At 44.9% G+C, this 20,088-nt stretch overlaps 1 protein-coding gene across 3 annotated transcripts in view; it reads right to left on the reverse strand.

Moving 5' to 3' along the window:
• Positions 1-1,486: 1,486 nt before the first annotated feature.
• Positions 1,487-20,088, reverse strand: part of COG7 (component of oligomeric golgi complex 7) — a 76,761-nt gene continuing 58,159 nt past the window's right edge. Inside the window, exons 16-17 of one of the 3 annotated variants that reach the window (XM_082430993.1) lie at positions 4,525-4,668; positions 1,487-1,906 (exon numbers count right to left, since the gene is read on the reverse strand). In XM_082430993.1, the coding sequence (XP_082287119.1) occupies positions 1,740-1,906; positions 4,525-4,668 (311 nt within the window). In that variant the 3' untranslated portion in view covers positions 1,487-1,739. The other 2 variants (XM_082430994.1, XM_082430995.1) reach the window with 2 other exon arrangements.

Below are 20,088 nucleotides of genomic sequence, written 5' to 3' on the forward strand. Positions count from 1 at the left end.
CATCTGAGGCTCTGGGGCAGGCAGAGCAATGATTATTATCTAACTCCATTTGCCAGCCCTTTGGTCACAAGTTAATTTGAACTTGAGCTAAAAGGGGAATTCATTGGTTCTTATAATTAAAGTGCAGGGATTTCAAGCACGGCTGTATCCAGGGGTTCAGCTGCAGGCTCTATTTTCTTCTGTGTTGATATCCCTCTCAAACGGTTTCTCTTCATATGCCGCTCCTCCCTCCACAGTCCCAGACTCCATTCCCTCAGCTCAGCAACCACAGCAGGAAGAAAGCTTTTCCTTCACAGTGTCCCAGCAAAAGCCTCCACAGTGAGGCTCATCTGGATCGGCCTGGGCCACATGCTCATTCTGAACCGACCACTGTGACTGAGGATGGGAGATGCTGCCTGGCCATCCCGGGGTGTATCTACAGCGGGCAGCCCCTTACAGACTCCTGTGAGAAGTTTTGCTCAGAGACGTGTTGAAGCGGAGCGGGAAGGAGCTTCTGGCCCCCAAAGCTGCTTGTAGACGGGAGACGGGGAGCAGGCTGACGTGGGTGTCAGTTGCCATCCGTCTCTTGGGGAGTGCTGAGGGCCGGGGTGAAGAAGGATGACGGCCCCATCTCCAAAAGCAGGCTCTGGGTCAGGCAGACAGGCATTCCTCTCCCCTCCGGATCTAGAGGAGATAAGGACTGTCCTATTCCTACTCTGGGGTCCCATTAGAGCCGTTTAGGGGTGACAAATTAGTCTAGCAGGGCCAAAATTGCCCAGAAAAATGGCATTCTGTAATTCCCTCCTCTACCCCCAAAGGGAAGGTAGGTTACAGATGCTAGAGGACTATGAAATTAGCAGCTATTGTGCACTTACTTACTACATGCTGTTGCCCCCACTGTGTCTCAGTGGCTCTTCAAATAACCCTATGAGTTAGGTACCATTATGACCCCCGTTTTTCGGATTAGGAAATGAGGCTCGGAGAGGCGAATGACTTTCCCAAGGTCACACAGCTGGAAGGTGGCAAAGCTGGGAATCAAGACCAAGCCTGTCCTGGTGGCTCTCACCCACACTGGCACAGAGGTCACTGCAAAGAGGTTTCCACTTCAAAGCAGCTCTTTTCACCTTCCAGGTTTCCAGCTCCCACTTCAAGGCAGGAGCCAGGCTTGAGCCCTGCCACGGACAGTCTGTGATCCGCCACATGAGAAACCAAAATATTTTTCTTGGTGCGGATTCGCAGCTCATGCTGCAAATTTCGGGGCCAGCCAAACTGGTTCCAAAGATGTGGGGCAGAATGTGTGGGAATCCCTGGATGACAAACCCAGAGAGACACGGCCCCGGCAGCCCAGTGGGGTTGGTTCAGAGGCCACATTCGCGGCAGTGCCCCTCCGGAGGGCTGGCACAAGCAGGCTAACCCAGCTGGGATTATCCTTTCTAGCCGAATCCTTAGTGCAGACAGCACAGCACATGAGAAGCACCCAAATAGTCACTGAGGAAAGAAGACAGCCTTCTTTCATTTCACAGTATGTATTAATTGCACTTTCAAGACAGGATCATTTAAAAAATCATCTGAAAATTCCTCCCTGATAAATAATACACCTCTAACTTACAACCTTTTTTTTGGATTATGCAAATGAACCACATCTTTCTGAAACAAATTCTGCCCAATCCCAGGCGGATTTTTAGAGCAAATCCATTCTGGGGGCTTCGGTGGCCCTGGAACTCCAGCCCCGACCCTCTCATCAGCCGGGTGCGCGGGGGTCAGTAGTCCACGCCCCGCATGGCGGCCACCGTGGTGGCGAGGCGACGAGGCAGGCCTTTGCTGACCTGTCTGTAATCCTCGGGTTTGGCCTTCAGGAGCATCACGATGTTGTGGAGGGTGCGGGACGGCTGCAGGCCCAGGGCGTCCATCACGTTGATCAGGTAGTCTGTGGGGTGGGGGCAGACAGACACAGCTCGACAGACTCAGCACCGAGAGGACGAGCCCCAAAGGCCTCCCCGCGGTAAGGGACAAGACACCCCCCAACCCCCAAGTGCTGGCTGCCAGGTCTGCCCTCAGCCCACAAGCCTTCACTCTGAGGGCTTTTCCAAGGGGCTCAGACCTGCCTGTGAGCTCGGCCCGGGTCCAGGAATTCTAATCTCATAAAGGAGTTGCCAACATTGCCCCATCCCCACCACTCCCACTGCACACTCAGCCCTCCAGCCCAGCCAGCTGACCTCAGCCAAAGCTCTACCCTGGGGACTCCTGCGTTCCCAGCCCTGCTCCCCGGCGGACCCCACTGACGACATGGAAAACCCAAGGGGTCAGGAGACACAGGGCTTATCTAAGCAGCTCCCAAAGATTTCCCAGCAGAGCCCCTACAGGGGGGACTTGGACGGTGCAGGGGGCCAGGCCTGGTGTAACGCAGTTCCCACACCTCCCAGATAACCCCTTAGGGTACGAGTTAGGACAGATTACTGAGCCCATCCCCAGGCCAAGTCGATGAGCGTTTCCAAGAGAGGGTCTGCGGCTCCTGACCTTCTGAAAAGCAGCAGTGCCCTCCAACCGGCAGGCAAGCTCGGGCAGCGCCGGCAGAGTGGAGGAGAAAACCGGATTTCCGAGGTCAGGGTGACCTCAGTGACTGCATCTACCTCTCGAGTCTCTACTTCCACCTGTGGATGCAGTTCGTACCCATCGGGCAGCATGTTCGGGGGATGAAGTGGGACAAGGACCGCGGACGCGCCTGACGTGACGCGGGTGGTCAGTAATTGGCTGCTCCTTCCCTTCCTCTTCCTGCTCTGAGGGACTGGGAGACGCGTCACCTGGCAGGTCCCCCCTTATGTTCTGATGACCACCCACGTTGATCTCTTCGGCCCGACTAGGCTGGAGCTCCAGGCACGGCTCTATCTTCCCTGTGTCTTCTTTCTGAGGCCCGGCTCAGGGCAGAGCCCATAGGAGATGCCCGTTCTGCCCTGGCTGCCTGACTCATGTCCCACTGAGCCGCTTCCCGGGAAGGGCACCACCAACCAGCCAGGCACCTGCCTCTGGCACATATCCACCCATAAAACTGTGAGTTCCCCTCGACTGCAGGCCAGGACCTGCGAAGCGGCAGCCCATGATCTACCATGACGTCTTCTGTTCAGACAGCAAGAGTGTTTTTGGTTTTGTTATATTTTAATATTTAATTTGAGCGTCTTTAAGGTGGCCACACACTGCCACAGACCTCTCCGTTCTCTATCGTGTTACCACCTGGCAGCTTCCTGGCCCCTAAGCACGCTCCCTCACGGCGTAAGCTCAGTGAGCACAGGAACCGTCCAAACCTCTCTTGCATCCCATCTCCTAGCGCGACGGCTGGCACGTAACAGACACTCAGTCAACGCTGAGCGAGTGAGCCGATGGATGTGGACGGCAGCTTAACACGGAGGGCAACGCGGTGTGGACCAGTGAACTCTAGGGACCACCCCCACATCTCACACACTAGTTCCGCTGGTTCTCCCCTCAATGCTCCCGCCTATGCTAACAGGGACCACCGACGAGCATCTGAACCCCTTCATCTCTTCTCTGAACCTGTACCCAGTGAGATGACAAAAGCTGGCTGCTGCCCTGTAACTGCTGAGAGCTGACCACGAATGAACACAGCCGGGAGTTGGGGCAGCTGGGTTCCAGGCCTGGCCCCATCACTCACTGCTCTGGGACCCGGAGCAAAGGGCCTCACTTCCACTTCTTCCTCAGCAAAACAAGAGGCTGGCTCGGGCCTGGGGTCACCCAGGGCAAAGCTCTGGCTGGGTCCCCAAGGAGCTAATCTTTAAGGCTCCCACCACCCTCTCCCTCGCCCGCTCCAAGAGCTGCCTCCAGCTAAAGAACAGGCAGGCAATGGACCGATACCAAGAGGCTGGGGAGACGCCCCGACCACCTGCCTGCAGTACCCCCCGCCTCAGAGCACCCTGCAGGCGGCATCACCTCCAGGGACGTGCGCCAGCAGGAGCAGGTGGGCACACGCCCCTGTGACCCGGGGGGCAGGCAGGTACTTGGATGGAGACCACGGGGCCACCCTGGCTGGGTGCCCCTGCTTCCTTATCAGTGTGACGAAGGCAGGGGCGCTGAGCTCACAGGGGAGTTTTGAAGATTGCGTAAGCCAGTGGGTACGAGTGCTTGGCTCAGCACCTGGCATGCCTGCGCACAGTGAGAGCTCATTCAACGTCAGTTTGCATGATGATTCTGTCGATGGGCAGAAGGCCAGGCGGGGCAAGGCGGCATCACGCAAGTCTGCCTCACTCATCCCAACCCATCTCGGCAAAGCGCCCCTTAATGGCTCTCAGCCTCAGCAGCTATCCGAGTCCACGGGGACACCTGTCAAAACACTGGTGTCTAGGCTTCTATCCAGGCTTATTACGTCAGAATCTCTGGGGGTGGGGCCTGGGGAGTCCACATTTTTAACAGAGCTTCACAGACAAGCCCAGAGCTGAAGTTGAGAGGAGACCTGGGACGACGGTCCAGGAGGGTAGGGGGCCTGACGGATGCAACAGGCCAGAGCTGACCCCCCCACCACCCGTCCCAGGGACCCACCAATGTCGGTGGCCAGCTGCTTGGTGGAGTGCGGGGTGAGCTCAGGGATCTGGAGGACCGCGTCACAGTAGGTCTGCATCGTGGCTCTGGCGACAGAGCCCAGCCAGCTGTCGGCCATGTTGTCCAGCTCGGGCAGTTCGTCCCCTGGAAAGGGAAAGAGGGTCACCCAAAGAAACACAGCCTGGCCAGGAAGAACCGGCCACCGACAGCTCTTACGGGGCTCTTCGGGGTGACCAGGTCCCATGATAGGTGCCACATGCAATACACAAAGCTACAGTCTCAATGGGCAACGCAGGAAACAGAGGACAGTTACACCTTAGGTCAACTGGTATTGACTCAGTACAATGAGGATTCAGAAAAGAAAGCAATCAGGTGAGGCGGGACAACCTCAGAGGTCTCAAAGGCTGGGGGCAGAGCAGCCAGGCAGGCCAGGAGGGGTTCTGCAGACAGAGCAAGAGGGAGCGGGGCCACATCACAGGTGAGAGGGTGGAGAGCTGGCACAGCCCAGCAGGAGACAGACGGCAGTGCTGAAGACACAGGCAGCACATCAGAACCGAGACCTGGGTTCAAGACCAAGCCTACCACTAACGAGCCGGGTGCCGCCTGACTGTTCACTTCATCGGTAAAATACAGATAACATCAGTCCTGGCTTTTCAGGGCTGCTGTGGGAATTACACGGGGCCCTCGCGTGGGCCCTTCCGCACGCTTAGTGCCATGTGCACGGTAGCCATTAGTGCTAGAATGATTATTGGGGGTGGGGGGAGTATGTGCAGGGAGCAGTGGGAAGTGTGTTAGGGGACTGGGCTGGGTCACGGAGGGCACCCCGAGAACCACGTGCACCCCATGTAGTAGGGAGCAGGCGGTGACTGCAGTTTCCCTGCAAGGTTGTGAGAAGACGAGCCCATGTTGGGAGGGCCTGCCAGGCCAGGGCGGGGTGAAGGAGGGAGATGCAGCGGCCATCCAGGCACGAGAGGCACGGGCCAGACGCCTGAGGGCAAGGGGGACACGCCGCAGCAGAAGTGGAAAGAAGGGGAGAAATGAGAGCAACATTTTTTTATAAGTAAGTACGGAGCCAAGCAGTGGAAAATTAGAAGAAGATAAGCAAAATGCTACTATTACCACCACTAATAATAATAGTGACAGAGAATATAAAGTTACTTGTAAACACCATCTGCTTACAGAGGAGCCCAAAGGGCACGTGGGAACATGGCAACACCGGTGAGTGCAATGGTGGGATGATGTGATCTATTTTCTTTGAGAACTGTGACCTGTTTTACATAGAGCATCTGTACAACAAATACAAGCCAGAAGGCTAAGAATCAAAACAGGATAAACACAAATGAAGACAAGGACAGTAACGTGTGATCTAGCGTTTCCGCCTTGGAACTGGACTGGCTATAGTGTGGCCAGAAACGCAGCTGGGAGGGAGGCTGGTTTGGGGGATAAACCTCCTTCTCACTGACTCTGACCCAGAAAGGGCTGAACCTAACAGGCCAGAGCACCAAACACCTAGATTCTAGGGTTGTCGGACAGAACTGAAAGCTGATAGAAATGGATGAGAGGGAGACGTGAAAATGAGTAAGAGTCTTAGGCTGGTGCCTTGGGAGACCCTCCAGGTCAGGGGAAGAGGAGCCCAGAGACACAGACACATGGACACAGTGGGTGGCGGGCAGTCGTGTGTTAACTGCATAAGTCCCATTTGTGGAGACCCTGCTGGGTCTGGCGCTGTCCTGGGTGGCCCTGCCCTTCAGGCACTCTCTGGCCAGGCAACAAAGACAGCCTTCAATGAGGTCAGTGCTGCAGCAACTGCACATTCTGAGACCAGCGGGAGCCCACAACCAGGAGCGAGTGCCTGTGCTTACTTGGACAGATGGGCAGTTTGCCAAACGCACATGAGGAAAAAGAGCATTCTGAGCAGAGAGAACAAAACTCGTTTTTAAAAAGTGCCCGTGATAAACAGAGCACGTGTGAGACGGTCCAGCTTGTGACGAAGCGCGAGTACGTGCAGATCCGCAGAGAAAAGCACGCGGGGAGAACAGTCCCTCACATGCTACCAGTGACTGTCTCAGGGCAGTACATTTTTAATCAAAACTTTTTTTTAATTTTGAAAATGAAGAAAAAATCCTTCTGAGTGGCTGGAATGTGAGCATGTGGGGCACAGGAGAGACAGAAAGGGAGGCGATGAGGCCGCAAGCACTGCCCTGGGCAGGACTGGGAAGGTCCCCAACACCAGGCCACGAGGGGTTTGGATTTTGTCCTGTAGGTCCTAAGGGGCCATCAGAGGTTTTTAAGTGGGCAGGGAATCATTAGTCAGAGGGTGAGGGCAAGAACCAGGAAAGAGAAGCAAGACAGACAAAATGCAGGAAAGAAAAGAAATCTCAAGAAAAAGGGGTTTTAAAAGGTCAGGCTGGGCTCAGCAACGCTTGAGCTTTTGCACTGACTTCAGCAATGGCCTGGCCACGACAGACGGCGGCCCCTTCCTGACCCATAGTCCCCGCAGGGCTGGCTCTTCCCGGGGGCCCACCACGCAGCAGCAGCTCCGCAGAGAGGCTGCACCTGCCCATCAGATGACCTGCCGGAACCAGGAGCTGGGCCCTCTGCCTGTCAGCCGGGCCACAGAGAGTGCAGGAGCCTCCCGGGCCCACTGCCCACACCTGGGAAGCACTTTTCCCCAGTGCCCAGAATCATGACTCCACGGCAGCTCCAGCTGCCTCCACAGATCTCCCAAGTCCACTGCAGCCAAACCTGGTAACTCCACCAAGGAAGAGGACCATGACACGTGGAGGCTGCAGTTTTCCTGCAAATGCCTCTGCTCTAACCCACTGTGTTTGTGACCCTTGGACACATCCCTTTACAATTCCCAGAGTTCAATTTCCTCACAGGAAAAAGACTCGCAATGATTTTTAAATCTCCCTCCTACTCATCATTTATCTAAGCCAAAAAGTTCCTATTGGCTGTTTAGCCATCTGCTTCATAAAACTTTCAATGTTAAAATGGGAGAAAACTAGAACTAGTGCCAACTATTATATATAGGATGGCTAAACAATAAGGTCCTGCTACTGTATAGCACAGGGAACTATATTCAATATCCTGTGATACACCATAATGGAAAAGAATATTAAAAAAAATATACGTATATGTATAATTGAATCAGTTTGCTGTACACCAGAAACTAACACAACACTGAAAATCAACTATACTCCAATAAAATTTTTAAAAAAGAAAAAAAACCCTAGAACTAGAATGCTAGTTCACTGGGTAATTCTTTCCTATTTTCTGTATGCTTGAAAATTTTCATAATAAAACGTTGAATGAAAGGTAAAAACAAAAAAATTACCCAGATCAGCTTCTTGTTGTTGTTATGTATTCAACCATTGTTCAAATGTTACTTTATGGCCGGGAGGTTTTTCCTTCTGAACAATGCTCAACCCAGAGTCCAGCACACAGAACGATTAATAAACATTTCTTAAGTGAGTGAATGAATGAACGAGTGAGCAAATGAAAACAATCACATATTCACTAAATCTGTATATATTTATTTGCAGTGGAACAATAAGACATTATGCTCTTCCTGATGTAAGGCAACAGACGATAAACATAGCACCACATTTTCTTGCCAAAGAATTTGAACCTGAATTTAATCCTTATCAGTAAGAGATACATAATGAAATATTTATGGATGAAATAACATGATGCCTGGGATGTGATTTAAATACTCTAGCAAAAAATGTGAGCAGAATACATGAAACAAGAAGCCATTCTTGAAGCCAGGTGATGAGTGTCTGCGTTTCCTTCTACTATTCTCACTACTTCTGCGTGTGAGTGTGTGTGTACGTGAAAAGTTCTATGAAAAAAAAGTTTTAAAAATTTTTAAACTTAAAAAGTGTATTAGCCAATAGATGGAAATAAGAACCACTTGGAGCCCTTGAGTCCAAGACGGCAGCACAGGAAGCCCCTGAATTCACCTCTCCCCCAGCACACCACACCCACAACTATTCATGAAGTGACACCCACTGCATAAGGACTGAGCACCAGCTGAGCAGCTTCCTCCACAGCAAGGGAGGTGGGGGAGGGCCCCATGAAGGTGGGGAGGAGAGGCAGACATACAGCCTCACCAAGCCCCACACGGTAGGGCAGGACCTCATGGGCAGAGCCCCTTCCTGAGCGGCAAGAGGTCTGTCTGTGCCCCGCATCGGGCACCCCAACCCTGGGACCTGCAGCCAGACGAGGGCCCCAAAACATCTGGCTTTGAAACCAATGGAGTTTATGTGCAGGGGACCCGGGGTCTGTGGGAATCTGAGGCACTCCTGCTGAGGAGCTCGTGCACAGACTCACCCCAGGAACCAGCGCATAGGCAGCAGTTTGAGAGGTGACTGGATTTTGTGTGAAGGAGATTCAGCTGCTAATCCTAAAGCATCTGCCAGCGGGGCAGGGAGTATCTAGGGTTGACCTCGGGGACAAAGGGGCTGGAAAACGCCAGCACTCTCCCTCTCCCTTGGGGCGCAGGTTGACAGGCACAGACATGGCCTCGGGAAAGCTGAGGGTGCACCCCGCTCCACACTCTCCTCCCACATCACTACAAGCACAGGTGTGCCCTGCCCCCAGCGCTCCTCCCCAACCTTGCTAATGCCAGTGGGCAAGTGCAGTCCACACAGGGAACACCTCGACTGCCTGGCTCTGATAACCAGAGGGGCTTGTGCTCCTGGGCACAGGACTGCAACAATCAGAAAGCCAGTTCTGGGCAGGACATCACACCCAGGACACTATGCAGCAGACTGAACCACATCCCCAGTCCGCAGGTGAAAAAGGGCCATTTAATTGTCCTGGAGCTTCAACCTGAGGATAGGCTTCAGGTTTGCCACACACCTAAGGGCTACAGAGGTGCTCTCAGGGAAGCAGGCAGGCAGGCACCATTCTTGCACCCTCCCTTGGCCTCACCACTGCTCACTGGTACCTCCCAGCAAGGAGCTTATACACTCGTCTGAAGTCCCGATGCTTGCAACTGTTGCCCAGGAGACACCTCCAGATCTCCCAGTCTGGAGGTCAGCAGGGTCTATGATTGCAGTCCCATAGGACTGTATACATCTGCATACTTGAAAAGCTGCTGCCTGAGTATCTGGCTTCCAATCAGCCTGAATCTGGGTGCTGAGTGAGATCATTCCCTTTGGAACACTGACAGGTCTTGGTGCATCCTCAACAACTGGAGCCTATCAAGAATAAGCCAGGCTACTTAGACAATCACAGAGGTTTGAGAGACAACCAAGAGCTAGGGAAAAGGTGAACGATAAGGCTCATCTCCTATACAAGGTCACTCCTTCAAGACTGGGAGAGGTGGCTCTTTTGCCTATTACATAGAAGCCAACATAGAGAGTCAAGCAAAATGAGGAAACAGAGGAATAGTTTCCAAATGAAAGAATAAGACAAAACCTGAGAAAAAGGCCTTAATGAAACAGAAATAGGTAATCTACCTGATAAAGAGTTCAAACTCATGGTCGTAAAGATGCTCACCCAACTTGGGCGAAGAATGGATGAACATAATGAGAACATCGACAAAAAGATAGAAAACATAAGAAAGTACCAAACAGAAACTGCAGAGCTGAAGAATACAATAAGAGAACTAAAAAATACATTAGAGGGGTTCAATAGCAGACTAGATGAAGTAGAAGAACAAATCACTGACCTGGAAGACAGAGCAGTGGAACTCATTCAAACAGATCAGCAAAAGGAGAAAAGAATTTTAAAAAGTGAAGAAAATTTAAGAGACCTATGGGACAACATCAAGTAGAATAACATTTGCATTATAGGGGTCCCAGAAGGAGAAGAGAGAGAGAAATGGGAAGAAAATTTATTTGAAGAAATAATGGCTAAAAACTTCCCTAACCTGGGGAAGGAAACAGACATTGAAGTCCAGGACACACAGAGTTCCAAACAAGATGAACCCAAAGAGATCCACACCAAGATACATTATAATTAAAATGTCAGAAGTTAAAGAGAGAATCTTAAAAACAGCAAGAAAAAAAAAAACAACTTGTACGTGCAAGGAAACCACCATAAGATTATCAGCTGATTTTTCAACAGAAACTCTGAAAGCCAGAGGGATTGGCATGTTATATTCAAAGTGCTGAAAGGAAAAAACTTCCGACCCAGAATACTCTACCAGGCAAGGCTAGCATTCAGAATTGAAAGAGAGATAGTTTTCAAGACAAGCAAAAGTTAAAGGAGTTCATCACCACTAAACCAGCCTTATACGAAATATTAAAGGGTCTTCTTTAAGCTGAAAAGAAAAGGTACTAATAACAAGAAAACATATGAAAATAAAAATCTCTCTGGTGAAAGATGAATATATAGTAAAGGTAGTAGATTAACCATTTTTAAAGCTAGTATGAAAGTTAAAAGAAAAAAGTAGTAAAATTAACTACAATAATTAGCTAAGGGATACTCAAAATAAAAAGACGTAAAATATGACATCAAAAACATTTAATGTGACAGGGGGGAGTAAAAATGTAGAGTTTTTAAAATGCATTCAAATTTAAGTTGCTACCGGGCTTCCCTGGTGGTGTAGTGGTTAAGAATCCACCTGTCAACGCAGGGGACACAGGTTCGAGCCCTGGTCTGGGAAGATCCCACAAGCCGCGGAGCAACTAAGCCCATGCACCACAGCTACTGAGCCTGCACTCTAGAGCCTGAGAGCCACAACTACTGGAGCCTGCACGCCTAAAGCCCGTGCTCCACAACGAGAGAAGCCAACACAATGAGAAGCCCACGCACCGCAACAAAGAGTAGCCCCTGCTTGCCGCAACTAGAGAAAGCCCGTTCGCAACAACAAAGACCCAACGCAGCCAAAAAATAAATAAGTAAATTAAAAAAAGAAAAATTTAAGTTGCTACCAACTTAAAATATATTGCCATATATATATTTGGCAGTATATAATATATATATTTATATATATACTTAATATATATTAGTATATTTTATATATGCTAATATAGTATATATATTTTTATATATACTAATATAGTATATTTTATATATGTTATATATATATAGAGAGAGAGAGAGAGAGAGAGACACTGTTATATGTGAACCTCATAGTAAGCACAAATCAAAAACCTATAGTAGATACACAAAATATAATGAGAAAGGAATATAAACATAATACTAAAGAAATGCATCAAACCACAAGGGAAGAGAAGAAGGAACATAGAGGAATTACAACACAGCCAGAAAATAATGAACAAAACGGCAATAAGTTCATACTTACTACTTTAAATGTAAATGGACTAAATTCTCCAATTAAAAGACACAGAGTGGCTGAATGGATTAAAAAACAAGACTCATCTATGCTTCCTAAAAGAGACTCACTTCAGATCTAAGGACACACACAGACTGAAAGTGAAGGGATAGAAAAAGATTTTCCATGCAAATGGAAATGAAAAGAAAGCCAGTGTAGCTATACTTATATCAGACAAAACAGACTTTAAAACAAAGAATGTAATAAAAGACAAAGAATGTCATTACATAATGATTAAGGGGTCAGTCCATCAAGAGGATGTAACATTTGTAAACATTTATGCACCCAACATAGAAGCACCTAAATATATAAAGCGAATATTAACACGTCTAAAGGGAGAAATTGACAGCAATACAATAATAGTAGGGGGCTTTAATATCCCACTTACATCATTGCATAGATCATCCAGACAGAAAATCAAGAAAATATCAGCCTCAAATAACCTGTTAGACTAGATGGCCACATGTATATATGTGTGTGTGTGTGTATGTATATATATATGAAACATTCCAGCCAAAAAGCAGCAGCAGCAGAATACACATTCTTCTCAAGTTTACATGGAACATTCTCCAGGACAGATCACATGTTAGGCCACAAAACAAGTCAATAAATTTAAGAAGATTGAAATCATATCAAGCATCTTTTCCAATCACAATGGTATGACACTAGAAATCAAGAAGAAAACTGGAAAAATCACAAATATGTGGAGATTAAACAACATGCTACTGAACAACCAATGGGTCAATGAAGAAATCATAAGGGAAATCAAAAATACCTTGAAACAAATGAAAATGGAAATACAACCACCTCAACTTATAGAATGCAGCAAAAGCAGTTCTAAGCAGGAAGTTCAAAACAATACAGAACTACCTCAAGAAACAAGAAAATTTTCAAATAAATAATCTAACTTAACACCTAAAAGAGCTAGAAAAAAGAAGAATAAATGAAGCCCGAAGTTAGTAGAAGGAAGTAAATAATAAAGATGAGAATGGAAATAAATGAAATAGAGACTGAAAAACAATAGAAAAGATCAATAAAACTAAGAGCTGGTTCTTTGAAAGGATAAACAAAATTGACAAACCTTTAGCTAGACTCACCAAGAAAAAAAGAGAGAAGGCTCAAATAAATAAAAGCAGAAATGAAAAGAGGAGAATGATACCATAGAAATACAAAGGATCATAAAAGACTACTATGAACAATTATACACCAAAAAACTGGATAACATAAAAGAAACGGATAACTTCTTAGAAACATACAATCTTCTAAGATTGACCCATGAAGAAATAGAAAATCTGAATAGACCAATTACTAGAAAGGAGATTGAGTCAGTAATCAAAAACCTCCCAACAAATGTAAGTCCAGGACAACACAGCTTCACTGATGAATTCTACCAAACATTCAAAGAAGATATAATACATATCCATCTCAAACTCTTCCAAAAAACTGAAGAGGGGGGAACATTTCCAAACTTCATTTATAAGAATAGCATTACTCTGATACCAAAACCAGAAAAGACACCACAAAAAAATAAAACTACAGGCCAATATCCCTGATGAACATAGATGCAAAAATTCTCAACAAAATATTAGCAAACGAAATTCAACGATACATTAAAAAGATCATACACCATGATCAAGCGGGATTTATCCCAGGGATACAATATTCACAAATCAATGTGATATACCACATTGACAAAATGAAGGATAAAAATCATAGGATCATCTCAATTGACATTTGACAAAATTCAAACATCCATTTACGATAAAAACTCTCAACAAAGTAAGTATAGAGTGAGTACCTCAACATAATAAGGGCCGTATATGACAACCCCACAGCTAACATCATACTCACTGATGAAAAGCTGAAAGTTTCTCCTCTAAGATCAGGAACAAGACAAGGATGCCCACTCTTGCCACTTTTATTCAACTTAGTATTGGTAGTCCTAATCATGGTAATTAGGCGAGAAAAAGAAATAAAAGGCATCCAAATAGGAAAGGAAGAAGTAAAACCATCACTATTTGCAGATGACACGATTCTACATGTAGAAAACGTTAAAAGACTCCAGCAAAAAACTCTTAGAACTAATGAATGAATTCAGTAAAGTTGCAGGATATAAAATCAATATAAAGAATATTGATTGGGTTTCTGTACACTAATAACAAACTATCAGAAAAGGAAATCAGCAAAGCAATCCCATTTACAATTGCATCAAAAAGAAAAATACCCAGGAGTAAATTTAACCAAGGAAGTGAACCACCTGTATACTGAAAACTGTGAGACACTGATGGAAGAAATTTAAAAAGACACAAATAAATGAACAGATATTCCATGGTCATGGACTGGAAGAATTAATATTGTTAAAATGCCCATACTACCCAAAGCAATCTACAGATTCAATGCAATCCCTATCAAAATTTCAATGGTATTTTTCACATAATTAGAACAAATAATTATAAAATTTGTATGGAACCACAAAAGACCCTAAATAACCAAAGCAATCTTGAGAAAGAAGAACAAAGCTGGAGATATCACACTCCCTGATTTCAAACTATATTACAAAGCTATAGTAATCAAAACGGTATGGTATTGGCATAAAAACACATAGATCAATATAACAGATTACAGAGCCCAGAAATAAACCCACACATATATGGTCAATTAATTTGTGACAAAGGAAGCAAAAATATACAAAGTGGACAGGACAGCCTCTTCAATAAACGGTGCTGGCAAAACTGGACAACCACATGCAAAAGAATGAAACTGGACCACTGTCTTACATCATATACAAAAATTAACTCAAAATGGATTAAAGACTTGAACGTAAAACCAAAAACCATAGAATACCTAGGCAGTAAGCTCCGTGACACTGTTCTTAGCAATATTTTTTGGGATCTGACTCCAGAGGCAATGGCAACAAAAGAAAAAATAAACAAATGAACTACATCAAACTAAAAAGCTCCTGGGGGCTTCCCTGGTGGTGCAGTGGTTAAGAATCCGCCTGCCAATGCAGGGGACATGGGTTTGAGCCCTGGTCCAGGAAGATCCCACATGCTGTGGAGCAACTAAGCCCATGTGCCACAACTACTGAGCCTGCGCTCTACAGCCCATGAGCCATAACTACTGAAGCCGTGCCTAGAGCCCGTGCTCCACAACAGAGAAGCCACAGCAATGAGAAGCCTGCACACTGCAACGAAGAGTAGTCCCCAGTTGCCACAGCTACAGAAAGCCCACGCACAGCAACGAAGACCCAACACAGTCAAAAATAAATAAATAAATAAATAAATAAATAAATTTTTAAAATAAATAAACAAACAAAAAGCTCCTGTACAGCAAAGGAAACCATCAACAGAACAAAAAGCCAACCTACTGAATGGAAGAAGATACAGTAGTCCCCCCTTGTCTGTGGTTTTGCTTTTTGAGGTTTCAGTTACCTAAAGTCAACTACAGTCCAAAAATAGTAAATGGAAAATTCCAGAAAAAACCAATTCATATAGCAAGCTTTAAAATGCACTAAGTAGCATGATGAAATATCACCCTGTCCCACCCTGCCCCACCCTGCCCCACCCTGTCCCGCCTGGGACATGAGTCATCCCTTTGTCCAGTGTATTGTTACTGTATATACCACCCACCCATTAGTATAGGAGAAAACACAGTATATACAGGGTTCAGTACTATCCATAGTTTCAGGCATCCATTGGCAGTCTTGGAACACATCCCCTGTGGATAAGGGGGCACTACTGTATTTGCAAATCATATAATCAATAAGGGGCTAATATCCAAAATATATAAAGAACTCATACAACTCAATAACAAAAAACAACAATCTGATTAAAAAATGGGCAGAGGAGCTGAATGGACATTTTTCCAAAGAAGACATACAGATGGTCAACAGGCACACTAAAAGATGCTCAACATCAGTAATAATCAGGGAGATGTTAATCAAAACCACAATGAAGTATCATCTCACACCTGTCAGAATGGCTACTATCAATAAGACAAGAAATAACAAGTTTTGGTTGTAGAAAGAAAGGAACCCTCATCATACACTGTTGGTGGGAATGTAAATTACTGCAGCCACCATGGAAAACAGTATGGAGGTCCCTCAAAAAATTAAAAATAGAACCACCATATGACCCAGATATTCCACTTCTGGGTATTTATCCAAAGAAAACAAAAACAAATTCAAAAAGACATACACACCCCTATGTTCATCACAGCATTATTTACAATAGCCAAGATATGGAAACAACCTAAGTGTCCATCAATGGATGAATGGATAAATAAGATGTGGTATATATACACAATGGAATACTATTCAGCCATAAAAAAGAGAGAAATCTTGTCAATTTCAACAACACTGATGGACCCTGAGGGTATTATGCTAAGTGAAATAAGTCAGTCAGAGAAAGACCAATACTGTACGATTTCACTTATATATGGAATCTGAAAATCAAAACAAACGAACAAATGAAACAAAACAAAACTCACAGATACAGAGAACAGATTGGTGGTTATCACAGGGGAAGAGAATTAAGGGAGGAGGCAAAAAGGGTGAAGGGGGTCAACTGTATGGTGACAGATGGTAACTAGACTTCTTGTGGGGATCACTTTGTAGTGTATACATATATCAGATTATTATGTTGCATACCTGAAACTAATATATTAATATTATATCAATAAATATATATATAGAAAAATTGAATTAAAAAAACTCACATAAACTCATTACCCTTCAATAACTATTACTAGCATTGTAGTTTACATATATTTTTAACATACAATAGAGAAATATATTCTAATTTTAAAATTTCAGACAGTACATAAATATCATGAGTAAAAACTAACCATACTTCACATCTCTGCTGCCACTTCCCTGCCCAGAGGTGGCCACTGATACCAGTTTGGTACGTGTTCTGCCAGACCTATTTTCAATGCTTTTATGTGCGTATGTATGTACAGAAATACACAGGGTGGGGCTTTTTCAAAACATAAATAATATTGTATGTATTATTTTGTATCTTGCTTTTTTGTCTTAACAATGTAAGATCCATATTTCTGAAGATCTTATCTCTAAGTTCAAATAGTTCTACCTCTTATAAAGAAAATCAAAGAGAAATTTTCTCCATTATGGATACATCACAATATACCTACCTACTCCCTGAGTGATAGACATTTGGGTTTTCTAATTTTTTGCTATTACAAACAATTCTGCAATGAACCACCTCATATGCACCTCCGTGGGCACATAAGCATGGATTTCTCTGGAATGGGCATCTAAAAGAAGAACTGCTGGATCAAAAAGGATGGGTTTACTTTAACTCTGGATAGAAACCACCCTCCAGACAACCTTTATCGATTTATTCTCCTAGGGTCTTATCTTTGGTTTTTTCCTTTGTTTAAATCATGAGATATACCATACACATGGTAGAATGTATAAAACACATTACATGTTTTACAGAACAACTATAAAGCCAATGCCAACGCAATCACCTCTATGTTCAAGAAAAAGGCCACTGCCGGTACCCGAAAGCTCTCACATGCCCCTCCAAGCACACGCAGCAGGATCCCAGGTACCCCGCTCTGCAGCCTCTCCCCAGTTATGCAACCCCCAGCAAGCCTTCTAACTTTGGCTGTTCAGATTCTTTCTGTCTTATTTCTTTTGCTCCATCATGTGACTGTGAGAATCATCCATGTCATTATGTATAGCTGTAGCTTGTTCACTTTTAATACTGCATACTATTTCATCCCATGACTGTACCATAACGTAGGTGTCCACTTTACTGTTGGTGGACACTCAGGTTACTTCCAGTTTGGGGCTATTACCACGTCACCACAAATATCCTTATAAATATATGTGGGGGGCACACATGGAAGAGGTTCTAGGATATATATCTGGGAGTAAAACTGATAGGCCAGAGGGTATGCACACTGTCACTTTTACTAGAAAATGCCAAACTGTTTCCAAAGTGGATATACCAATTGATAGTGGTGTGAACGTTCTCTAGTCTTTTTTTTTTTTTTTTTTTTTAATTTTTTTTTTTTAAATATTTATTTTTGGCTGTGTTGGGTCTTCGTTTCTGCGCGAGGGCTTTCTCTAGTTGCGGCAAGTGGGGGCCACTCTTCATCGCGGTGCGCGGGCCTCTCACTATCGCAGCCTCTCTTGTTGCGGAGCACAGGCTCCAGACGCGCAGGCTCAGTAGTTGTGGCTCACGGGCCCAGTCGCTCCGCGGCATGTGGGATCTTCCCAGACCAGGGCTCGAACCCGTGTCCCCTGCATCAGCAGGCAGACTCTCAACCACTGCGCCACCAGGGAAGCCCTAGTCTTTTTTTTTTTTTTTTTTGGCCTTGCTGTGCAGCTTGTGGCATCTTACTTCCCCAACCGACCAGCGATCAAACCCATGCTCTCGGCAGTGAAAGCTCAGAGTCCTAACCACTGGATTGTCAGGGAAGTCCCCTAGTCTCTTCTCCTTGTGCTTACATGCACAGCGGGTTTTTTTTAAATGGACTCATACTGCATATATTATTTTATAACCATTCTTCACACTCAATATGCTGAGAATATATGTATGTCATTAAATATTTTTTATAATATCATTTTAATGGCTGTATATAACTATACGGATGTACAAAAACAGTTTAATCAAAATTTCTAGAGTTTCACATTTATTTTTCTTTTTAATGTTTTGCTTTTATAAACAATGCTGGGATGAACATTCATGGAGTTACACTCATGGTTATTTTATTAGCATAATTATCTAGCAGTAGAATTCCCGATCTAAAAGGTATGCACATCTCTAAGGTCTTTGATCTTATGTCAAATAGCCCTTCAGAAATTCAAACTGTACAATTTAAACTGTTTTCCTCCATCTTGCCAATATTAAGCATAAACACTTAAAATATATGCATGGGGCTTCCCTGGTGGCGCAGTGGTTAAGAATCCGCCTGCCAATGCAGGGGACACAGGTTCAAGCCCTGGTCTGGGAAGATCCCACATGCCACAGGGCAACTAAGCCCGTGTGCCACAACTACGGAGCCTGTGCTCTAGGGCCCGTGTGCCACAACTACTGAGCCTGTGTGCCACAGCTACTGAAGCCCGTGTGCCTAGAGCCCATGCTCCACAACAAGAGAAGCCACCGCAATGGGAAGCCCGCGCACCGCAAAGAAGAGTAGCTGCCGCTCGCCACAACTAGAGAAAGCCCGCGTGCAGCAACAAAGACCCAACACAGCCAAAATAAATAAATAAATTAATTAATTAATTAAATTTATTTTAAAAATAAATAAAATAAAATAAAATAAAATATATGCATGTATATATAGTCAATTTGATAGGTTGTAAAATGATCCATCCTACTTTCATTTGCAGCTCTTTGAGGATTACTAAAGTTAAAACATTTCTTTATGTTTTAGCTTATCTGAATGCCTTCATGTTGTTTACTTATTTTTCTGTGGGTGTTCATCTTTTTCTTACTGACTTGTAAGAACTTTTATAAAATGAGGATATTAACCATCATCTATCATATATGTTGCTATTTTTTTCCAGTTTATCATTTATCTTTCAATTTCCTTTACAGTTTCTTTTTTTTTTTTAATATTTATTTATTTATTTGGCTGCACTGGGTCTTAGTTGCGGCACGCGGGATCTTAGTTGCAGCATGCAGGATCTTTAGTTGTGGCATGTGGGATCTAGTTCCCTGACCAGGGATCAAACCCGGGCCCTCTGCATTGGGAGCACGGAGTCTTAGCCACTGGACCACCAGGGAAGTCCCCTCTTTTACAGTTTCTATCTTTCATTTCAAAAAAGTCTTCCCTTCCCTATCATGAAGATTATTAATAGTCACTCATAGTTTAGCTTAGCAGGTTTCACATTTTAAATCTGAATTTTAAATAGAATTTTTTTTTCAAAAATTATATAAGTACCATTAATATTTATAATCCTATGAAACTTATGGAGATTTTATTTGTATTACTTTTGCAAACAGTTTATGGAAATTTGACAACTATGCCTATTCTCTGTGGGATAAAAATCTTGACATATTGATTCAATCAAATGTGCTGATTATACAGAACAATTCCTCTTTTCTTCTCGTTAATTTTCCTTTTTGATCTGTCAAAGCCTAAATGAGAGGTACAAGATTTTCTCAGTACTAATGTGGTTTTGTCATTATACGTCTGCCAGCTTCTTCTTTATATACTTCAGTGCTGTGTTACTGGCCACAAAAGGGTACCTGACTACTACAGGTTCACCGTGGAATCCACCTGTTATTGACATAAAG

The sequence above is a fragment of the Balaenoptera physalus genome, assembly GCF_965194825.1.
Source record: "Balaenoptera physalus genome assembly, chromosome: 16".
Taxonomy (NCBI): domain Eukaryota; kingdom Metazoa; phylum Chordata; class Mammalia; order Artiodactyla; family Balaenopteridae; genus Balaenoptera; species Balaenoptera physalus.